This window comes from Paralichthys olivaceus, chromosome 4 (assembly GCF_024713975.1).
Source record: "Paralichthys olivaceus isolate ysfri-2021 chromosome 4, ASM2471397v2, whole genome shotgun sequence".
NCBI lineage: Eukaryota > Metazoa > Chordata > Actinopteri > Pleuronectiformes > Paralichthyidae > Paralichthys > Paralichthys olivaceus.
Genome location: NC_091096.1, coordinates 14,310,020 through 14,329,832, shown reverse-complemented (window position 1 = coordinate 14,329,832; position 19,813 = coordinate 14,310,020). Strand labels below are relative to the sequence as shown.

The following is a 19,813-nucleotide window of genomic DNA, read 5'->3' as shown; positions in this document are numbered from 1 at the left end:
AGAATATACACCAGAACAGTGCTTACTACAGGCATATGTATCTTTCAGTCTGTCTCTGTGCACTATGTTTTCAGCACAGCACGCAGTCAGTTTAGATTTTTCTCTTAAGAACATTGGGAATGGAGTCCCAACGTAATGTTGTTGGGTTTTGTGTTAATTTTCAGAAGGAGGTCACAGCAGGGTGCTTGGCTAACTGAGACTCCATTCAGCGAGAATCCTCAACATTAGAATATGAAAGTTTACGGATCTCACAAGGATTCATCATGCTAGCACCCATCATCTCCATCCTACCCATCTGCCTTTCTCCTCACCAGAACCTTTCATCTCTCTCTGCTACACTCTTATACACATATATGTCGTCTATGTATACACTCAAGGCTTTGTGTGAATTGAGATGACTGCCATTGCCCACACCCACACCAGAATTCAATTTGGGCAAAAAAAAAAAAAAAGCTAATTTATTGCATCTTTGTGGAAAGTAGTGAACATGAGATGCTAGTCTGCTTTGGCTCAGCTTTTAACAGAGAAGCTGGAGTATAGGGCCTTATAAAAGGTTTAAAGTGCAACAATAAGGTTATACTATTCAAGAATAAAGTAATTGAGAAATAAGACCTAATTTAATAAAAAACAAGTCATAGTATTTTGAGGGGGAAAAAAAGGAAATAACTAGCAAGGAGAACCAAGACATTTTGGATGAGGTATTTTGTTACTTAGGCTAAAGTGATGCTAAGATGCTCCATATTTCTCAGTTTAAGGCATGTGCAAGCTGACCATCTCTTCCTCTCCTTTAAAATTACAGCCAGCTTAAATTTGCAACGTTTATCTCATAATATTACGACTCTATTATTGTAATATCATTCTCAAAATCTCTGTTTTCCTCTGTAAGTCAACCTAATACTCTGTTGTAGAAAGTAACTCCAGAGAAATATAGAAGAAAAATGTGACCTGCACTGGGCTGTTGTTTTTTTCACTACTGTGGTGTGAGCAAATGCTGTTTACAACTATAACTGTTGGAGCAAGGTTTTTGCTGCTGTATTGCACTTGTTATAAATCTGCTGAAGAGGTAACTTATCCATAGTTAATGGCAGTGACATGTTTACTGGAAAGAATCCACACACTTAACATTTCATTTTTCCTGGTTAGATTTGTGTTGTTAGGCTCTGGCAGCATAGTAGCAAGTCTTGTAAATATGTCAATTAACATGGCGACTCAGATCAGAAGTGTAATCACTTTTCCATTTCATCTTTTACAAGGGTGAAATAATCTGGAGCTAATCTATCACAGGCAAATCCAATCAGTGAAGCCATTGTCTGTTGTGATTTGAGGCTCTGCCAGACTTTGATCGCCACGGCGGTAAATTGATTAGCAGTGATCTACTGGTCCCCACTAAATGCTGATCCCGTGAAAATAGGTTCACATCTTCGCTTTGAACAGAAGGTTGTGGTTGAGCTATGAGATAGTCTTCTTCTCTTCTTCCTGCTGCCTTCATTAAACTGAGCTCCGTCTCCCAGTGTTCGAGCTCGCCGACTGTCTGGCTGGTGAAGATGTAGAGAAGCAGACATCGTCGTCTCTAAATACGACTTTAATTAAATGTGACTTGCAGATGACAAAAGCCACTTGTGAATGTGAAGGAGAAAGGGGTCAGGCGTTGATGTTAAAGTTCCCCTCTCTGCCCCACCTTCTCCACTTTTACCTACTCGACACACGCACACACACAGGAAGCAAAGTGGGAGGCACCTGATCTCTTCAATCATCCCGCTTGCAGTTATGATTAATGTGAAGTGGTTCTTATTTACAACACAAATTGCCCGGGTAGACGGCTCGGAAACAAAAAAAACTCTTCAATTTTATGGTGTTTGTCCGACAGCAAGGGCAAACACCGAAACAGCTTTGATGTGAATGAACTAATGCAGACTCAGAAACCTTCTAAGTGCCGTGGAGGCCTCCCTCGGAGCACTTTTGCCTTAAAACCTAATGCACAGATTATATAAAGTGGCAGTTTGTTTAATGACAAGAGAGTCTTTCTAACGCTTCCACTTCAATGTGTCAAATTAAGAGAATTTTTTAACCTTGAACAGTGCCCCCTCCTCTAATCCTCAACCTTTATCTCCACTCAGTATTTTCCCTCTGTCAGTCAGCTGGGTGCTTTTTTGTTATCAGCAGGAGGCTTTAACTGTACAAGTGGTAACCGCACAATGAGGAGTTTTAACGTTTTCAAATTCTGTCACTCATCTTTGAGGAAATTAGTAGTTTTGAGTCCAATAGATATTGGATGCTTTGCAGTCTGTTTATCAGTTCTATTCTCACTCTGCTTTTCCCTGGTGTGTGTTAAATACAGAAGAGAGGAGTGGATTTAATTCAGATTTTGTGTGTTTACAATCATTGCATTGAAAGTATTGTCTTTAAGGTCAGGAGCAGTGAAAGAATGAAGACATGCTTCATTTTTCCTCCCCTCTGATCTCTTCTCCAAAACTTGCATTAGCCTACTCACCTCTGATATCCTGTAATGTTTTCTTTCTATAATGGAATCACCTCTCCTCGTACCGCTACCTCTTTTCCCTCACTTCTGTTGACCTTCCTCCATATCGGGGCCAAAGATCACGTCTTATAGCTCCTGTGGAATCAATCGTAGGTCAAACATTTCAGTCTGCTTGAAAGGAAGCCACTAAGAAAGGCTGTGTTTTTTGAGGTAATACATGGCTGACTGGATACAGGCCAGTGTCTGCTGAGGACAAGCTTTCATCTCTTCATTCCCACTGATACAATTCATTTGTCCAATGCATCCAATTGGCCTCATCATCACAGACAGAGGTGGCAAAAATTACACACATTCTTTACTTGAGTAGAAGTACAGATATTTGTGTTGAAAAGACTCAAGTAAAAGTATAAATGTACTGATTAAACCACTTTACTGGATTAAAAGTATAAAAGTACAGGCTCTGAAAAGAAGAACATTTTTACTGGCAGTATCTGGGCAAAGCAAATTGAGACATTAATACAATTTTATATATTTTGAACCTCTTCAAATAAAAAAAGAAAAAACATGAGTTAAAGCAAGAATAGGTTTATGAGCATGAGCATTTGTCCAGGAGGAACTGTAAGTAAGTATTCTTGATTAGAATAAAGCCGGGGATAAGGAATGTTTTGTTGCTCTGCTCCGCCCTTCACGTTATCAGAGATGTTTGCTGATTCTTCACTTTCTTCCTTCTCGGACACTGCACTGCGTTTCTTTTTCGCTTCTCCATCTCATCTGTTTCATCTTTGCACGTCTTTTACACGTGTTACATATGTTGTGCTTGATGCACTGATAGATACAACAGGCAGCCGTCTTTTCTGTGTTATTGCCTCATCCATTTGTAAATGTGAGGAGTACTAGAGAGAACAGATACTTGATTTAAATTGTAGGGAGCAAAAGTAAAAAGTTGTTGGAAAATGCTCAAGGAAAGAACCGATACCAGAAAAATCTCCTAAAGTACAGTGGTGATGTATTTGCACTTCGTTACTTCTGATATCTGATTGCACGAGATCTTTCAGTATCACTGAAATGATGCTGCTGTAGCTGACGTAAAAACATCAAAGATTTAAACGGGGCGTAATATAAACAACGAAAGAACAGAGCGACTCAACAAGTTTGTTTCTAGAGACGTTCTGTGTAGTACAGTGCCTGGGAAAAAAATGAGAGCATCTTTTATTCATGTTCAGTTGTCGAGGTGTCAAGAGTTTTGTCAAGCCTCTCATTGTTCCTTTAGCGCTGTCCCTGTGAAACACTCTGTCTCTATCTCTTTGGTTAAACATTACTGCCAGGCCATGGGTGGCATGGAGAGAGAGGGGGGGGGGGGGGGGGGGGGGGGGGGGTAGAGAGGACGTGGTTCCCTTCATTCTCTCGTCATTTAACAAACATGGCCCCTTCAACAAAAATGCATGAGGAAATCAGCGCAGGTGAGACAAAAGGCATGAGAGAGAGGGAGTAGGAGACTGAGGATGAAGGTGATGAAGAAGAGAGATAGAGGAGAGGTATGGGGGGGTGTAGCGTACCTGTGTGCGGAGCAGAAAGGTATGCAGTCCATCATCCTCAGACAGGCAGACAGGGCCGTCTGGGGAGTTTATTTTTACCTCGTCATAAGAGGAGTCTGGACGGGCTGCAGTCGCCCGTTACCACCTTTCAGGGGGGCTCCAGGACAGCAGCTGTCCCGGCGTGACCATCTTTCTTGCTGCGGCAATGCACATATCATCGACATGTAGAGAGACACTCACATACACAGAAAAGCCTGGGCTGTGTCATGATTAACCTGTTGTTTTTTGTACCTGCATCATATCTCATTGTATCAATTTGCAGATTAACAGGGTAGAAACTGTTGTAATGATTTAATGTCATCTATTTTGCATAAATTCCACACATGCATTTCTTCCAGATACATGAATGTGACGAAGTGATTCTGACCTTTGTCATTTTAAAGAGTAAATGGTGTATTTTTCATATCTTTTGGGTCATTTGGTAACACTGAGCCACTACTTTGTCACTGAGCTTATAAATTATGGGTATTTTCACCGGTTTCTAACTTTAACAGTCAATGAAAAATGTATTGAATAATTCACTCAACAATTTGCTAAATTAACATACTTGAGGTCCCATTATATCTCACTACACCAGCCTTTAATTGAGCATGCATTTATAGCTAAGTACATTATTATATTATTATACAGCACGTCTCAGGGATATAAAAACACTAAGACATTTTTTTTTCTCTGTTGAGCACCTTACAAATCAAACCAATCAGCCCCCAACCTGGTTAATATTGTGTTTTAGTGGAAATGTGAGGATCAGACAAAAATGAACATGTTGTTTGCCCTCGGTGTTAAATAGAAAGCTGCATAGTCACAGCCCTGTATGTTGTAGACTGAATCTACAGGGTGCCCATCAGAGCGTGATCAGCTATTGATCTCATGTGGATCAGAGTCTTTCTAGTATTTATAGACCAGTGAACCCCTTACCCCCCCACCCAAGTTTTTGTTGGTACCAGCACAGACGCACTTGGAGGGGAATTGATTAATAAATCAAGCCTGTAATGAATTCATACTGCGATGAAAGCGATGAGAGGAACTCCGCAGAGATCCTGAAGCATGACGGTGAGGTGTTCCACAGTGTAGTCACACAAAGGACGCTCCCGTGTTGTTTCTTCCTCATACAGGTGTTTTTTTGATCAAGCATACCGCTGGGTGAATTTCAGTTGTCTTTAAAGGGTGCCCTGTTGTTTCTTCCAGGCATTTGGGAGATGACTAGCGCTCCTAAGCTGAAGTTTGAATTTCTGTTTCTCATGAGATCTGTAACAGACTGTGACATCTCATCCCGTCTCACATCACTACATCCTGGGGCTGATTGGCAATTCGTATCCACGCATGGGCGCCTTCATCTTTATTTTTAGGTGATCCTGAGAGAAACTCCCTTTTAGGTATAGATTTATTTTAAATATGAAGTAGGAGGTGGAATGGTCCAAAAACAGTTCTTACCCCGCAGTTGGACAGAGATGGTCAGGAAGTTTTTATTGATGAATTAAAGTGTTGAAAAAGTTCAATTCTGGAGATGTGTGAGGTGAATGCACAATATTTAAAGATATAATGCAACAATTCTGGATTAAAATGTCTAAAAAAAACTAGACCTATGTTAAATATTTAGTTGACTTGGACTTATCCACTTCACCAGTGGCTTTACCTGTCTCGATCTGCTCCTCAGGCAAACTACGCACGACTAAGAAAAAACTCAATGCTAGCCAGTTAGCCAATCAGCTAGTTAGTTTCCTTCCAGTGTTTGTATTAGTCACTCGTAATGGATCATGGATTCATCTGCAATGGTGGTGAAAACAACTCACGATCCCACGCTGCTTCAGGATGTTGTCAAACTATAACTTTTGTGATTGTGTTTGATGGAGAGACCCCTCGTGGCTCAAGTCACGTGCTTTATGTAAAAATTTTGTCACTCCTTCATATTGTGCATCTGATTTCATCCACTTTTCTTATTTAACGTTTAATTTTCTGACATAACATCCGTTGTTGACTGTCTGGATCTGAATGAACCCACTGACCCTCCTCTCTGTTCTTTATGTTTCTGTGCAGGTTAGCTCTGTATGTTTACGAGTACCTGCTGCATGTAGGGGCACAGAAGTCAGCACAGACCTTCCTCTCAGAGGTAAGTCATGCAGTATTTGTTTGTGGGCCAGAGAGCACAGGTCATGTACAGTGCTTCATGGGTCCTCTGTGAGGGGTGGTCTTTACCCTCATACACTGTGTCCAGTAAGTGCAGCATTGAAGTAGCCTGGCTGTACAGTGCTGAGCCAAGAGGTTAGTGGGAGCAAACAAGCTTTTAAACATGAGTGTTATGTTTAGTGGGACTGGAGCCGGAGCACAGGGAGAGTTATGCTCCACCTGGAGCTGACGTCTTTCACTGACATCATCTCTGCTCGGCATCTCTGTCGATCTCCCTCAATCTTTTTCCTGTCCTCTTTTTTTCTCATTTCTCTTCTTTCTCTCTCTGCGATCTCTCCACTCCGTCGCTTTCTCGATCTATCTCTCCGCTGCCCCCCCCCGAGCCGCGAGCTTGTCTTCACTGTAATTCAGCAGAGGTAAAAAGGTGACGGGGTGAAAAGGAGGTTAGTTGATTCTGGTGCTTCGCTTTAAATGACGGTAAATTACAATGTGGAAGACAGTGGCTGGAGGCTTGTTGTGCATTGGCCAGAAGAGGAGAACAAAGAGAGGGGGATGGAAAAGGTTACATCATCAGCTGGCACCAATGCTCATCACTCTAACTTAGTGTTTCTGCACGCACACACACAAACACACACACCTCTGTTCCTCTCCTCTGTCATATCACTTGCTCGCTCTTCCGCGGATGTGAGAGATGAAAAGGATAGGCGGTGTCATGTTCAAGTGTGGGAACGCATTAGCTAAGAGCGCAACAAGTATAAACAGAGCTTCTTGTATACAATACACATGCAGACGTATACACACACACTTGTATAAGTACCACACGTGCACGCAGCATTAAGCTATAATGTAGCTCTTGTTGGAATAGCAAAAACATGGCTTTAAAGGCCTGTTATCCAATTTATATCAAGCATATCTGTGTACAGTCTATCCTCAGGCTCAAGAGACAAGAGCCCAGAAAGACAAGTCTCAAATCAGACACAAATACATGAACGCAAATAACAAATCACAGACAGACAGCTCAGGAGAGGAGGAAACAAGAAGCTGTCAAACTAAAGCGATGGCTCCTACAGCGATAACATAAATACATTTTAACCGTAACATCAGAAGGTTAAAATATTGGTGTGGCTTGAAAGAAAACTCTGAAGACGGAGCTTTTTTAAAAATCTGTTCTCGGTGCAATGAGAGCAACCTCTGCAACACACAGCCCACATCTGCCAGTAATCACGCTGAAGGCGTCTCACTGAAGTGAAGGTAAATGAATGAACCTCCCAGGATCGCAGACCACAAGAAGACGGGATATGCGGGCACAGTCAGGGCTATTTCTTCGACGCTTTCCAGATGAAGCGGGGATAAAAGCGCTCGCTAAAAAGTGTCCTGACCTGAACTGTCTGCAATCGTGTTCAGACTCGGCTGCAGCCAATTAAATGTCATGCCCATTCTGCAACATTTGTACCACAGAGTCAATCCATCTCTACTATAGTGTGTGGAAAGTGCCTATAATGTTTCATGTTAAGCAATGTCTTCAAGAGAACTGCAAAGCTAATGAGAACATGTCGGATAAACAAAGAGACGGCAGTTCCTGATTCCCCCCCTCAAAAAAACTGAAAAGACTTCAAAGCTAGACATTCCTTCTAAAAGTCACTGTGTCTGATCCGTAGCTGAGGTCAGGACGGTCTGATTGAAAGTGCGCTGATTCACTTTTTCCTGTTATTTTAGTGCTGGTTCCCACTGCCAACAGTGCAGGTGGTTCATCCGTATTATTCTTTCACCCATATGAAACATTTCAGCAGGGGAAATTAAATAAGATGGACACGAGATGACTTGAACAAAGGAAGATAAATGAGTGATGTAAGTGTGTTTATAGAGAGAAGAGGCAGACGAGGCATCACAGTCTGACAGCACTACAGTCTGACTGCTGCTCACAGCTGCTGCTCACACTGTGACATTGTGTGCAAACATAAATTGTCCCTGCTGCGGTGACGTCAGCACTCGCTTGTGTTAGTCACTGACCTTGACCAAGGTGTTAATGCATCAGAATGCTTCAACCAAAGTGATCGTCATGGTCAAACTGTGTCTGGAAACCCCCCCAACGCACGCACACACACACACACACACACACACACACACACACACACACACACCACTTGTTTCAGCGGGGGCTTGTGTCCTATTTATTAACTTAAGCTGAAACTCATTGTTGAAACTGATAAATGCTAATTGTTACTGTTGCTGCTCCTGTCAAGCTTTTTTGTACTTTTAATATTTCCTTCTTTATGTTACAAGAAAAAAAGTCATAAACTCAGTTCAGGAGCTTGGACGTCCTGGACTCTGATGAAAACTCCGATGAAGGACAGAATACAGCTTTGAGTAAATACTTCACAGAGCTATGTGTGAAGGGGTTTTTAAATGTAACCTTTAGCCACACAAAATAATGTTTAGGAAGCAATGTTCACAGCTCGAATTAGAAAATACAAAAAGTAAAAAAACAGTGTAATGAAGGTAAAGTTTTGCTTTTGGTTTGAAACAAAAAGAAAGAAAGAAACCATCCTACACAGGCTTGACATGTATGGTTGCTAAGCGACTGGACAGTCGCTTTCCTAAAGTGGCAGCCCACAGGTGTAAAAGAAAAGGAAAATAAATGGAGAAATTTTGTAAATACAACCGTAAAGAATAAATATAAAGTACTGTATGTGTTTTAGGAGTTTTAAGGAAGACCATAAAGAAGGGAAGTTTGAATAATGAAGTGCAGTGGAAGCACAAGGACAGATAGTGTGGGCGAGGAGCCGACCGAAGGGTGTGTGGGTTGTACAAAGGTTTGATTGGGCTCCTCGGGCTGGAACATCTCTCTGACCTCAGACACTGTACACACACACACACACACACACACACGCTCATTGTCATGTAGTTGTGAATCGACAAGCTTTTAGACACACATAGACTCACTTATCCACTTATGAATCCATGGTATAATTACATAATGGCGTGTATTATAGGAATTCCCTTGCACTCTCTCCAGTTGTAAAGAGCAGATAATTCAGATGTTTTTAAGACTCAATATGTTTCTGAAGCATCTCATTCGCACTCTCTTTCTCGTGTAGATCCGATGGGAGAAGAACATCACATTAGGAGAACCTCCGGGGTTCCTCCACTCGTGGTGGTGGTGAGTGTTTCTGTGTTGTCTCATGATTCGACTTACATTCCTCCACTTGCTGTTCTTCATCACTGACACCATTGAATGAATCTTTCTCCCTCCTCCTGCTCTGTTCCCAAATCTTAACACACAAAACACCTTCAGTCATCTATTGCAATATTGATAATAGAATCATACTCGTGCCCTTGATGCTGGATTATCCTGCCTCTAAAATGAACATTTATTTTTATCTGTCGTGTTCTTCAGTGTTTCTCGTTTGTCATAGTTCTGCTAATTGTGCGAATGCCTCTGTGTTTGTCATAGTGTTTTCTGGGACCTGTACTGTGCAGCTCCGGAGAGAAGAGACACGTGTGAACACTCCAGTGAGGCCAAGGCCTTTCATGACTATGTGAGTTTACAATGAAATAGCTGTCGTCACTTATTGTGGAAATATGGAACCTCTTCGATTAACACACATGAAATTGTTGAATATCAAATGAATGGATATAAAACAGTATCAGATATGATAATATGAAATAAGTCAGTGTATCATTATGATTAAATCAATTTAAATATATAGATTCCAAATAAGATCTGCATCTAGTGAGTTTGAATGAAGAATCATTGTAGCTTATCGTTTTGCTGTTTCTCCTCTTGTGATTACAGTGTTAACCACCAGTCACAATGACAAGGGTTTAGGTGCAGATAGACCATAAGGATGAGACTTTTTGATACCCCAACTTTTAGCAGTGTCTAAACCCAGATCAATAAACTGAACTCTGTGGTTATGATATGACCACAACTTACAAACTGGTTTAATCTCGGAAGGGTTTCTGAAATGAGCGCTTGTTGTGTCATTCAGATAAAGAAGAGGAGAGAATGTACTCTTTAAATATTTACCTGCTGGTTATATTCTACCAGAGCACTGCAGCACACACACACACATACACACACACATATATATGTATATAAAGTATTGTGAGCATCAGGCTGGAGAGCGAGCAGGCGAGCACAGTGGCCCGTGTGGTGGAAACATTGTTTATTGCTCAGTGTGGCTCCACTTTCCTGTTGTAATTCCCACACATCGGACATTGATTCAGTCATGCACCATCCCTGTAACCGGAATACAGCGAGCAGTGCCAGAGCGCATGAAGTTTCAGATTAACCGTTGACTAAAAGAGAGGAAGTGTGGCGCTTATGGGAAGTTGTGAAGCGGCGTGAGCTGGAGTTGGGGGGAGACTGGGAAGTTTTTTTTCTCTCTCTGTCTCTCCTGCTCGTTATATTGTTGTTTTCCCACTGTAGCCTGAAGTCTGACTCATCAGTTTCGCCTGTTCTGTGGTTTATTGAGATGTATTGTTGGAAGTGCACAGGTCAGGGGTTTCTGCCTACACCAGCAGGATCGTCCCTCCTCCGGTCTCTCTCCCTCTCTGCGGTTCTCCAGCTCTTTCCTTTAGGCTTGCAATACTGCAGAACCAGTGTTTTCTCTCCTCTCTTCTTGCAGTAGAAGTGTGTGTGCTTGTGTACGTGTGTGTGTCTGTATGCGTGTGCATACGCAGGTGATGCTGCTGATGCGGGCGATGATGATCAGGGTGATGAATAGGCACTCCGAGGACGAGGCAGTTATGGGATGATGTCATCCTAGCTCCGACGAAAAGGGAGCTGGAGGGCAGCTCGACCTCAGACCTGAGAGACAGACAAAGAGAGGAAAAAACATGGAGAACTTGGAGATGGAGAGAAGGAGGGAAAGAGTCAAAAAGAGGGACAGACAGTTGGACATTTCTGTCTGAATCTATTAGATCGAAACACGTCCCGACACCAAAAAGAACGAATGGAACACATCTGCATCCATCATTTTCAATTGTTCCCAAAATGACAACATAGTTATCTTGTTCCTTCTTATCTGATCAGAATCAATTCAATTCAGAAATCATCCCGAATGTATCTTAACGCCACGAGAAATGTTTTATTCCTCCTTTTCCTGCTGGGATGTAATCAGAGAATTCTAATTAGACCAATTGTAATTAGACCAAGGTCACTTTCAATCAACTGTTGCAACGCCGCGCTGCTTCTCAGATCCAATCAGAGGTATACTACCCACATTTCTGCCACTCAATTAAACCAAAATGAGGGGACAACTGCGGTGGACTTGGTTGGAAAAAAAGGCGCGCCGTAAGTCATTGCCCGCGTCGCTCTCTTCAAGTCTCCTGACTTTGAGACTGATGGAGATTTTAATCAGACATTTTGATGGTAATTATTTTCAGATAGCTAATTACTGAGTAAAGTCCTAATTAATGCCGGGGACACGCAGGAGCTCGTTGGCGTCATCTTTGTGTTTCCTCTTTCCTGGGATAATTGATGGGATTGTGACAAGGCGTTGGACTGGATGTGTTCGCCTCTCCCAGGTTGAACTGTAGATACAGTTTGCTTTCTGATTTAAAATAGTCTCTCCATTAAGTCTCTTTACGATGTTTTGCATGTGGTTGTGTTCTTTATGTGTCTCTATCATATCACTACATTCTACTGTCTGTGGATAGTCTTCAAGGACATTAATATACCCATCTAATGTTAAAAGGGAAAGAAAGAAAAGGCTGATGAACAAAGTGGGATGCCAAGTTATTGATTTTCATCCTCAGACGAGGCTTTTCAGGCATCAGAAAGACCGTTTACAGTTCTGTTAAGTGCTTTGTAAATTGTGTTCTTGATACTCAATGAGCAGTTTCCATTTGCAAGAGGCCACGCAGTCATAAAATCAAGTTATTTTTAAACTCTTATGCTTGACCCGGAAATGGCCTTATTAGAGACAGAAGTCGGCGGCTCTCACTTTTCAGAATCAACATTGAGTCACTCAGGTCATTTCAGGCTTTTCCTGATCGTGGCGAGGGTGAAAAAGTATAAACACTAACTTGAATGTATTCACATTATTACTAAAATGGAGAGAAATGTGGTTGTAATTATATGTTTTAAACTGATTCTTTTTGGAAAAATGCTGTATTTTCTCTACTGGCAGAATTTTCTTTTTTCCACAAAAATGTTGTGATCTTTAACAACTATGAGCAAATTAAAGCCGAGCAAGAAAGAATCAAACCAGCGTGAAACAGCTTGTACTACTTGTGGAAACAACTCGGCATTAGCAGCATTACCTTGACTACACTGTGACATTTAAGTCTGCCTAAAAAAAGGTCAATTTAATTGAAATGCTAATGTCTCAAAGTTCGACGGTGCATGATTGAGTATTTGTGTGTGACACACTGAGCGGATTAATTACAAGAAATAAACTGTATGTGTTCAAAGTGTGAATTATTCTGGAGGCAGACTGGTGCTATAGAGGGACTGACGAGTTTGAAACCTTTGGGGAGTTTGTGGAGAAGTGATGCAAAAAAAACAAAAAAACAACCCCCAGAGTGAGCGATACCTGAGTCCTGAGATCTGGAGGTCATCAGCGCCAAACAGTCGTACTGGTTGAGCTGTGCAGCCTCCTGATAAGAACGTGCTTGTTAACTGTAAGTAAGATGGTGGTTGAAAAATCACTGTGACAGAAAATATGTCAGCTAAAAAGTGGTTGTGAATGTTTGTAAAAGCCTGAAGATGCACAGTAACCCTCATCACATAGACGTTTGTCTCCTCGCTGTGTGTATGGATTCTCAGAGAGGAGAGCGCGACTGTTATTAAGTCATCCAGAAAGCAAGAAGACAAATATTAGGGAAATGGGGACACATGCAGAATCAGTCAAGCGTGCAGCCTCACACGCAGAGCAGACACTCTGACAAGCTGGTGGATTTTTTCTACATTGCGTAAAATTCAGAGAACGTATGTGCTGCCAAGTAAAGAAAACAAACTATCCAAAATCGTCAAATGGTTTTACTTCATGATCATGATGCAACTAATGATTATCATTTGATATTGAGTAATGGTTTGGTTCATTTAATGTACATTGGCCAAGAAAGCTCACTGCACTGCACCCAAAGAAACGACGTGTACATGTGCGCTGAAATCTCTCAACTTCAGAAGAAAACTCATCAAAAATAATCCAGACCCTATAAAAAAATATATTTACTTTGACGTACAAGAAAGAAAACACCTAATCTTTTTTTTTTAAATCAACTAATGGCCATAATGTAAACTAATCCTATGTTCACCAAACCTGGTGGAAGGATGGAGCCTGAGAACAACCCAGTAAATTTAGGTGTGGATGTAGATTAAGGGATAGATTCAGGATTATGTTGTAATAGCTTTACCCCTGTCTGTTTGTTTGTTTGTTTGTCTGTTTGTCGGCAGCATAACACAACTGCTATTACTACACGTTTGGTTGAAGGATGTGGGATGGGACAGAAAAGAACCCATTGAATTTTGCTGCAGATCGGGATAAGTGGTGGATTTTTTCTTTATCATTGCAAGTTAGTGTGTTTCCACATTTTTGTGAATTCCTCAAAAACGAATGCAGCGATATTGATGAAAAAAAGCGAGAATGCTAATATCAGTGAAGATGGGAGATTTTTTTGCAGATCTGGATAATGATCCAGATTAAGTGAATCAAATTAGGGAGATGATCAGTTACTGTGTGGTAACAATATACCTTTCAACTAAATCAGAGAATGGATATTCTGCCTGTGTTTAATTCCTGTACACATGGTATATATGTGATCTTAATGCATGTATTTACAATAGTGATATAGTGTCCATTCCGCCCTAGCAGAGGTACATGCTCTACTAAGTACACTACAATACTACATCTAGCTTTGATGAAAAAGTTTAAAAACAGAGAAGGATGTGATAGTGTACAGTATTTTTTTCTGTCTTATGGTTTTAATGCTCTCATTAAAGTTGTCAGGTTTATTTATCCTCCACAGATCACAGATTTTATTACTTGGCAAACATTTGTAAAACTGCAAAGAAAAAAAACTATCTGCTGGCTGATTTAGTTAAAAGAAACAAAGGGGTTGACAGATGGATGAACTGGAGGGTGAGCAGCGAACATAAAATGCACCGTGGACAGGCTGCAGTATTACAACGCAGGGAGTCAGGCTGGTATCATCGTGTGGCATCTCTGTGGGAGATAGCAGGCACATGGCAGTTAGAGGGGAAGAAGAGATCAAGAGGCAGTGCCATGAGCAACCCCCTTTGATAAAAAAGCTCTGTCTCACGTGGCCTGATATCACATTCACACTCGCTCGCTCTGCAAACGTATTCACGACGGCCAATTTAACAGCAAAACACACATTCTGTCTTCATTGTGCAGCTAAAAGGATACACCTGTTTATAAATAAGTGATAAAGACACACGGCTGCTTTATTCATTTAGGTCCTGATGCACTGTCAGTGTGTGGAAAGATAATGCACTGTGTTGTGTGTGGGTGTGTGGGGGTGAGGCTGGAGGACATGAAGGTGTGGTGACTCTGGGGTTTAACTGAAAACAGCTCCTTTCTGCAGAGAGAAACATGTACTGTGCAGTGTGTGCAGCGTGACACTAAACAGAAGGGGGCTCATTCAGTTGTTTGACTATGGATGTGTTTTTTTTTTTTTTTTCTTTTGTGAAAGTGCAGTTTTATTCATAAAACTGGTCTGTACAACTACTTCTGGTTGTTTTCTGTAAGTTCGTGTTCTGCAAATGTAATAATGCAGTGCTGGCGGAGAGTTGCAATAGAAAATGCTATAATGTTTAAATTGTTCATTATTTATGTTTAATTTCTCTACAAGACTGCAATGACAGCAGCACTGCTCAAGCTTTTCTCCAGAAACTTTTTCTGAATACCCAGGAAATATCAAAATGTAACCAGAAGAGTACAAAGAAATTCACAGATCTCATTCACGCTCCCTGGAAAATAGACTCTATCTCTTTTTTCCATTTTGCACACAAGATGATCTAATTATTGTTTCATAATCTAAAAGGTTTAATCAACTTGTTTTTGTGTTTCCAGTCTCTTTCACACAAAATGATCCAATTTAAAGACTTCTTGCATTTTCTTTTTCAATTAGAGATCTTTTCTACATGAAATAATTGCATTGAAAACCACTATCCAGAGCCCACATCAAATCAAATAAATATTTTGCCTTCACATCCTGACATCCCTGCAGCCATGTTATTGACTATGGGACCTTCTTTCCCCTGAAGTTGTCGTCTCGGGCAGAGCTGCCTCCTAACAAGCCCCACCAGTTCATTTCCCAGCAAAACTTTTCTAACCTGAGCTGAACCATCTATATCTTGTTTTTTCTCCAAGTGTCTGTAACATATTGTCGCAATTACATGCAGCTGCATAAAGCTTCAGAAGATAGTTGCACCACTTACTGGAACTCATTGTACACTGATTATCAGTTCCCTAAACTATTTCACTATGGTGCCTGCAGGCTGGCAATTTTTAAGCATTACTTTTATTAATTAGGAAATAATACAACACATATTGAAAAGTGCATCACATATGTTCAGAGAAGCAGAAAAAGTTCTCTATTTGAAAAGTGACAATGCATATTAATGTATATTAATCAACATTCATACAAAAGTAAAAAGCTGAAAGGCTAAATTGCAATGTCAGTGCCTTTACCAGATGTTGATATGGATCCTGCAGTGATACAAAACAAATAGTGCAAAAATAAAATAATAATACAGTTTTAACTATTAGCATACATCATTATGAGTTGACATTCATTTCCTGCTGATACAGGTAGATTTGTAAGAGTACAGTCCTGGAAAAATATCATTTCAAACCATTTCTCAATACTGTTGGTATGAGAAGTTTTTTACTCCCTAATATCGATACTGACATCGGCCCCAAAGAGCCGCATCTGTGAAGGCCTGAAATGCAAACCTGTTCGCGTGCTTGTGTGTGTGTGTGTGTAAGCAGTGTAAAGACTCAGAGCTGAACAGAGAGGACAGAGACAACCTAGAAACAGAGACTCTGTTGGCTCCAAGCATTGTGGGTAACAAGCTGATTCCAACCAGTTGAGAACCAATGGGGGTTGGGGAGACCCCCAGTCTGTTTCCAGGGAAACAGCGCTCGCAACTTCTCCCTCTCTCTCCCTCTCTCTCGCACACACTCCCATGTTCCTTCTTGGCAGTGTTGAGGAGGAGGGAGATGTGGAGGTGACTCACTGTAACATCATTGCCATGGCAATGAAGAGTAAGCTCAGGGAAGGTGGATGGAAAGGAGAAGCAGAGCAGGGATTTCCATATAGGTTGAGCAGAGATGGAAATGATTGTCATGTTCTCCAACAGAAAAAATAAACAAGGGACATTTCAGTGACTGTAAACACTGAGCTGCTGCTTAAAGCCAGTTCTATGTTTGTTTGTATGCTTTTTTCTCCACTGCTTCATTGCCACTGTTTCACATCAGTATTTTTCCTCCTCTTCATTCCTCTCGGTCCCTGCTCTCTGTCCTACTGCATTCTCCTTTAAGTCTCTTATCATCTTCCTTCCTCTTTTGTTGGCCTGTTGCGAGCTCAGCCCTCCGGTCTCGGAGGAATGTGTTTTCCAGTAGCCTGTTGCGCTGAGTCATGTCACATGCGTGTTTGGACACGCTGAGGCGGAGTGTTTACGTGATGTTAACATATGCACGCCTTGCTGGGCCGGGGCAAAGACGAGGGCGTGGTGCAGAGTGGAGGAGAGAGGTTAACTGAGGGCAGGGAGAGACACGAGGGTGTTGGAACAAGAACAAGCTCAAACAGAGTTGTATACGATACAGGAGAGTCATTTCTAGCATGACTGCACTTATTATTATTGATTTTGAAAATACTGGGGCTAAGTCAGAAGCATATTTATGTGTCTGTAACAGTTAGAGTGAAGGAGCCACATCAGCATCACACAGAAATCTTCTAGAATATTTCTGGTGAAGTCATTTTTTGCACATTTGACTCTGTCTACTTTAAAGTAATACTGCTGTAAACTAAATTGCATGACTGTTCTTTGATAACATACATTAAGCTGGTTCTAAAATCACATTTATTACCAAAGTTATAAAATAAACATATCTACATTTACGTGTTGAACGTGGTTCATAACACCACTGAGTGTTTCAAACTGTCTCGGACTTTGCAGGACCAACGTTTAGAATTCACTGCTTCTGACGTCTCTTAAAAAGTTAACTGCCTCTAATCAAAGGAGTGCATTCCCTCCACCAGCGTCCGGGGGGGGGTATGTGATGTTTCTTAGCCCCGCCTCCTAGCACTGCATTTTAAAGGCACTTTGTGAATTTCCAGGTCGAGACACCTCAGCCAAAACTAAGGGGGGAAGTTGCACTTTAATATCCCTTCTTTCCTGACCCATTAACTAGGAAAGTTGTGGAACTGCCGTTAACGTTTACACAGCAGTACCCTTACAGGTTGTGTGTGTGAAAGGGATTATTGGGAACGAGCCAGAGATTGAAGTGTGGAAGTGGTGGTGGGACTGCGGAGGCAGAGCAGGAGGGCAGAGAGAGAATGCTGACACAATCAGACTGGCACATTTTCTCTTTGACCCCAACTAACCTCCCTGTATTTTTTGCTGTAGTACCCACCCATATCCCTTATCTGTCTCCGTCTCCTGCCTCTGGCCCTCCAGCACTAGAAGGAGATGAGACACTGAATGTGACTTCTCGCAGTTTCTTCCTGTGAGCTTGGATTGATTACTTTTTGTGTCTAATTCCAATCTCCTCTTTAATTAATGCAGTTGCAAAATAAAAGCATCACTATTCTGTGTAAAAGATCAGGAAAATGTCTGGATTTCAGGTGGATCGATATTCTCAATCAATAGTCAATATTCTATTCTACCTCGTATCGATCTGCGAGATGGAAAATACCGGGATATGTTCTCATCTTCATTTCAAGCTGCGTTTTTTAAATCTTCCTCCGTGTCTCTCGTCCCTCTCCTCTTCTCAGTGTTCAGTCCATCTCTCTTATCTGCCCTGGTGTCGTTGAACCACGTGAGATAGAAGTATGCCTCCCGCACCACAGCAACTATCATTTTCAGCTCTGTACGTGTATCTGACAGTGCATCAGCTCGCGGCTCCAGCTCACTTATTATACAACTGCAGAGATGTCTACGGGGGTCGATAATCGGTGATAAAGGAAATACATGGACCCCCCTGTGAAGCTGATATCTCCCTAACTGTAATCACCGGGTGAGGCAAAGTAAATTAGTGTTGTGCTGCCATCTTACCTGGTCATAAACCTTACAGGTGATTACCAGGTAACATGGGAATGGTGCTGTATAGGATATTGTGATGAAGATTGAAAAGATTGAAAACTTGTCTTGGTGACACTAATGTCTATGATGTTTGACCCTGACTTGCTCCATCTTAGCATGTGGAGATTTCGCCAGCATGTTCTCAGAACATCAGCTATGTTTTTCTGTCAACTGTCAACAGTGAAAAGACCAACACTAGTAATACAGTCTCTCTTACACTCTCTGTGGCCATCAGGTCTCAGCCCAGTCTTTCCTCCTGAAGACAGTAAAGGTTAAAAACGGGTGATGTTCACTTTTGTTTGTTCAGTTTTGTTAAAGCAGACTTGTTAGTAATTCATTCACAAATGAGAACTACCTAAAATGACTCGAAGTGTTCTTTTACTTTTTAGTTTGGTCCATGTCCCATCTACAAACAAGGAGGAGGTGGGGGTTAGTACCTGTGCTTCTCAGCAGGAGGCGATCTAAATGATTTGGCTTCACTTTTGGGAGCTGTCATATCATCCAACTTTATATACAGTCTATGTTTTTTATGTGCAATTTGGTTGACAAATACACTCTTTAATTACACTGCTGTTGAGTCGAGTGTTAGAACCACAAAACCAAGACCCAGCTTGATTCAAGTCAAACAGCTGAGATCTGAGTTTCACAGAGAGAGTGTTTTCCCCCCGCTGCAGTGTTGGTGTGTTTTGGTTAAGATGTGAGCTTTGAATGCCAGAGGGTGATTTTAAAACTATCTGCCTTGAAATTAAAAAGTGAGCCTGGCTCAGGGTTGGACAGTGGTGCTAGTTGATCCGTCTGTGGTCGCCACGGGAGACTGTGAATAATATATGTTCATAAGGAGCACACACACATTCTCATCTCTGTGCTGCTAAAACACACGTCTTCTCTTTTACTGGTTTCCCTGCGTCCTTCTTACTTAAAGGTCTTAGTGTATAGACATAAACATGTTGTTGACATTGACTGACAGACAACAAAGTTTTAGTGTGTGCGTACACACTAATGTAGAAATCAATTTCCCTATTGTGTTTCCACTTAAACTTAAATGTGCATGTTAATGTGCATGTGCGCGTGTGTGTGTGCATGTGTGTGAGCAAGAGAGAGAGACAGTTTGAGCGGGCAAAATAGAGAGGTTTAAGATTTGGTTTTGGGGTAAAGATTAGGATTAGGTTCAAGAATAAGCATGTGGGGAATGCATTATGTTAGTGAGTGTCCTCACAAAGTCAGAAGTACAAATCTATGTGTGTGTGTGTGTGTGTGTGTGTGTGTGTGTGTGTGTGTGTGTGTGTGTGCTTGTATGCGTGTGTGTCTGTGTGTGCGTGTGTGTTCAGGAAG

General features: G+C 41.5%; 1 protein-coding gene across 4 annotated transcripts in view; it reads left to right on the top strand.

Moving 5' to 3' along the window:
- Positions 1–19,813, top strand: part of ssbp2a (single stranded DNA binding protein 2a) — a 72,588-nt gene that overhangs the window by 37,249 nt on the left and 15,526 nt on the right. For 3 of the 4 annotated variants that reach the window (XM_069523872.1, XM_069523871.1, XM_020101060.2), the window contains 3 exons: positions 6,112–6,184; positions 9,300–9,361; positions 9,656–9,740. Coding sequence is in view for 1 of the 4 variants with exons in the window: in XM_020101060.2 (XP_019956619.1) it covers positions 6,112–6,184; positions 9,300–9,361; positions 9,656–9,740 (220 nt within the window). In the remaining 3 variants the exon portion in view is untranslated. Of the gene's footprint in view, positions 1–6,111; positions 6,185–9,299; positions 9,362–9,655; positions 9,741–18,288; positions 18,417–19,813 lie in introns of those variants that run through there. The other variant, XM_069523873.1, reaches the window with a different exon arrangement.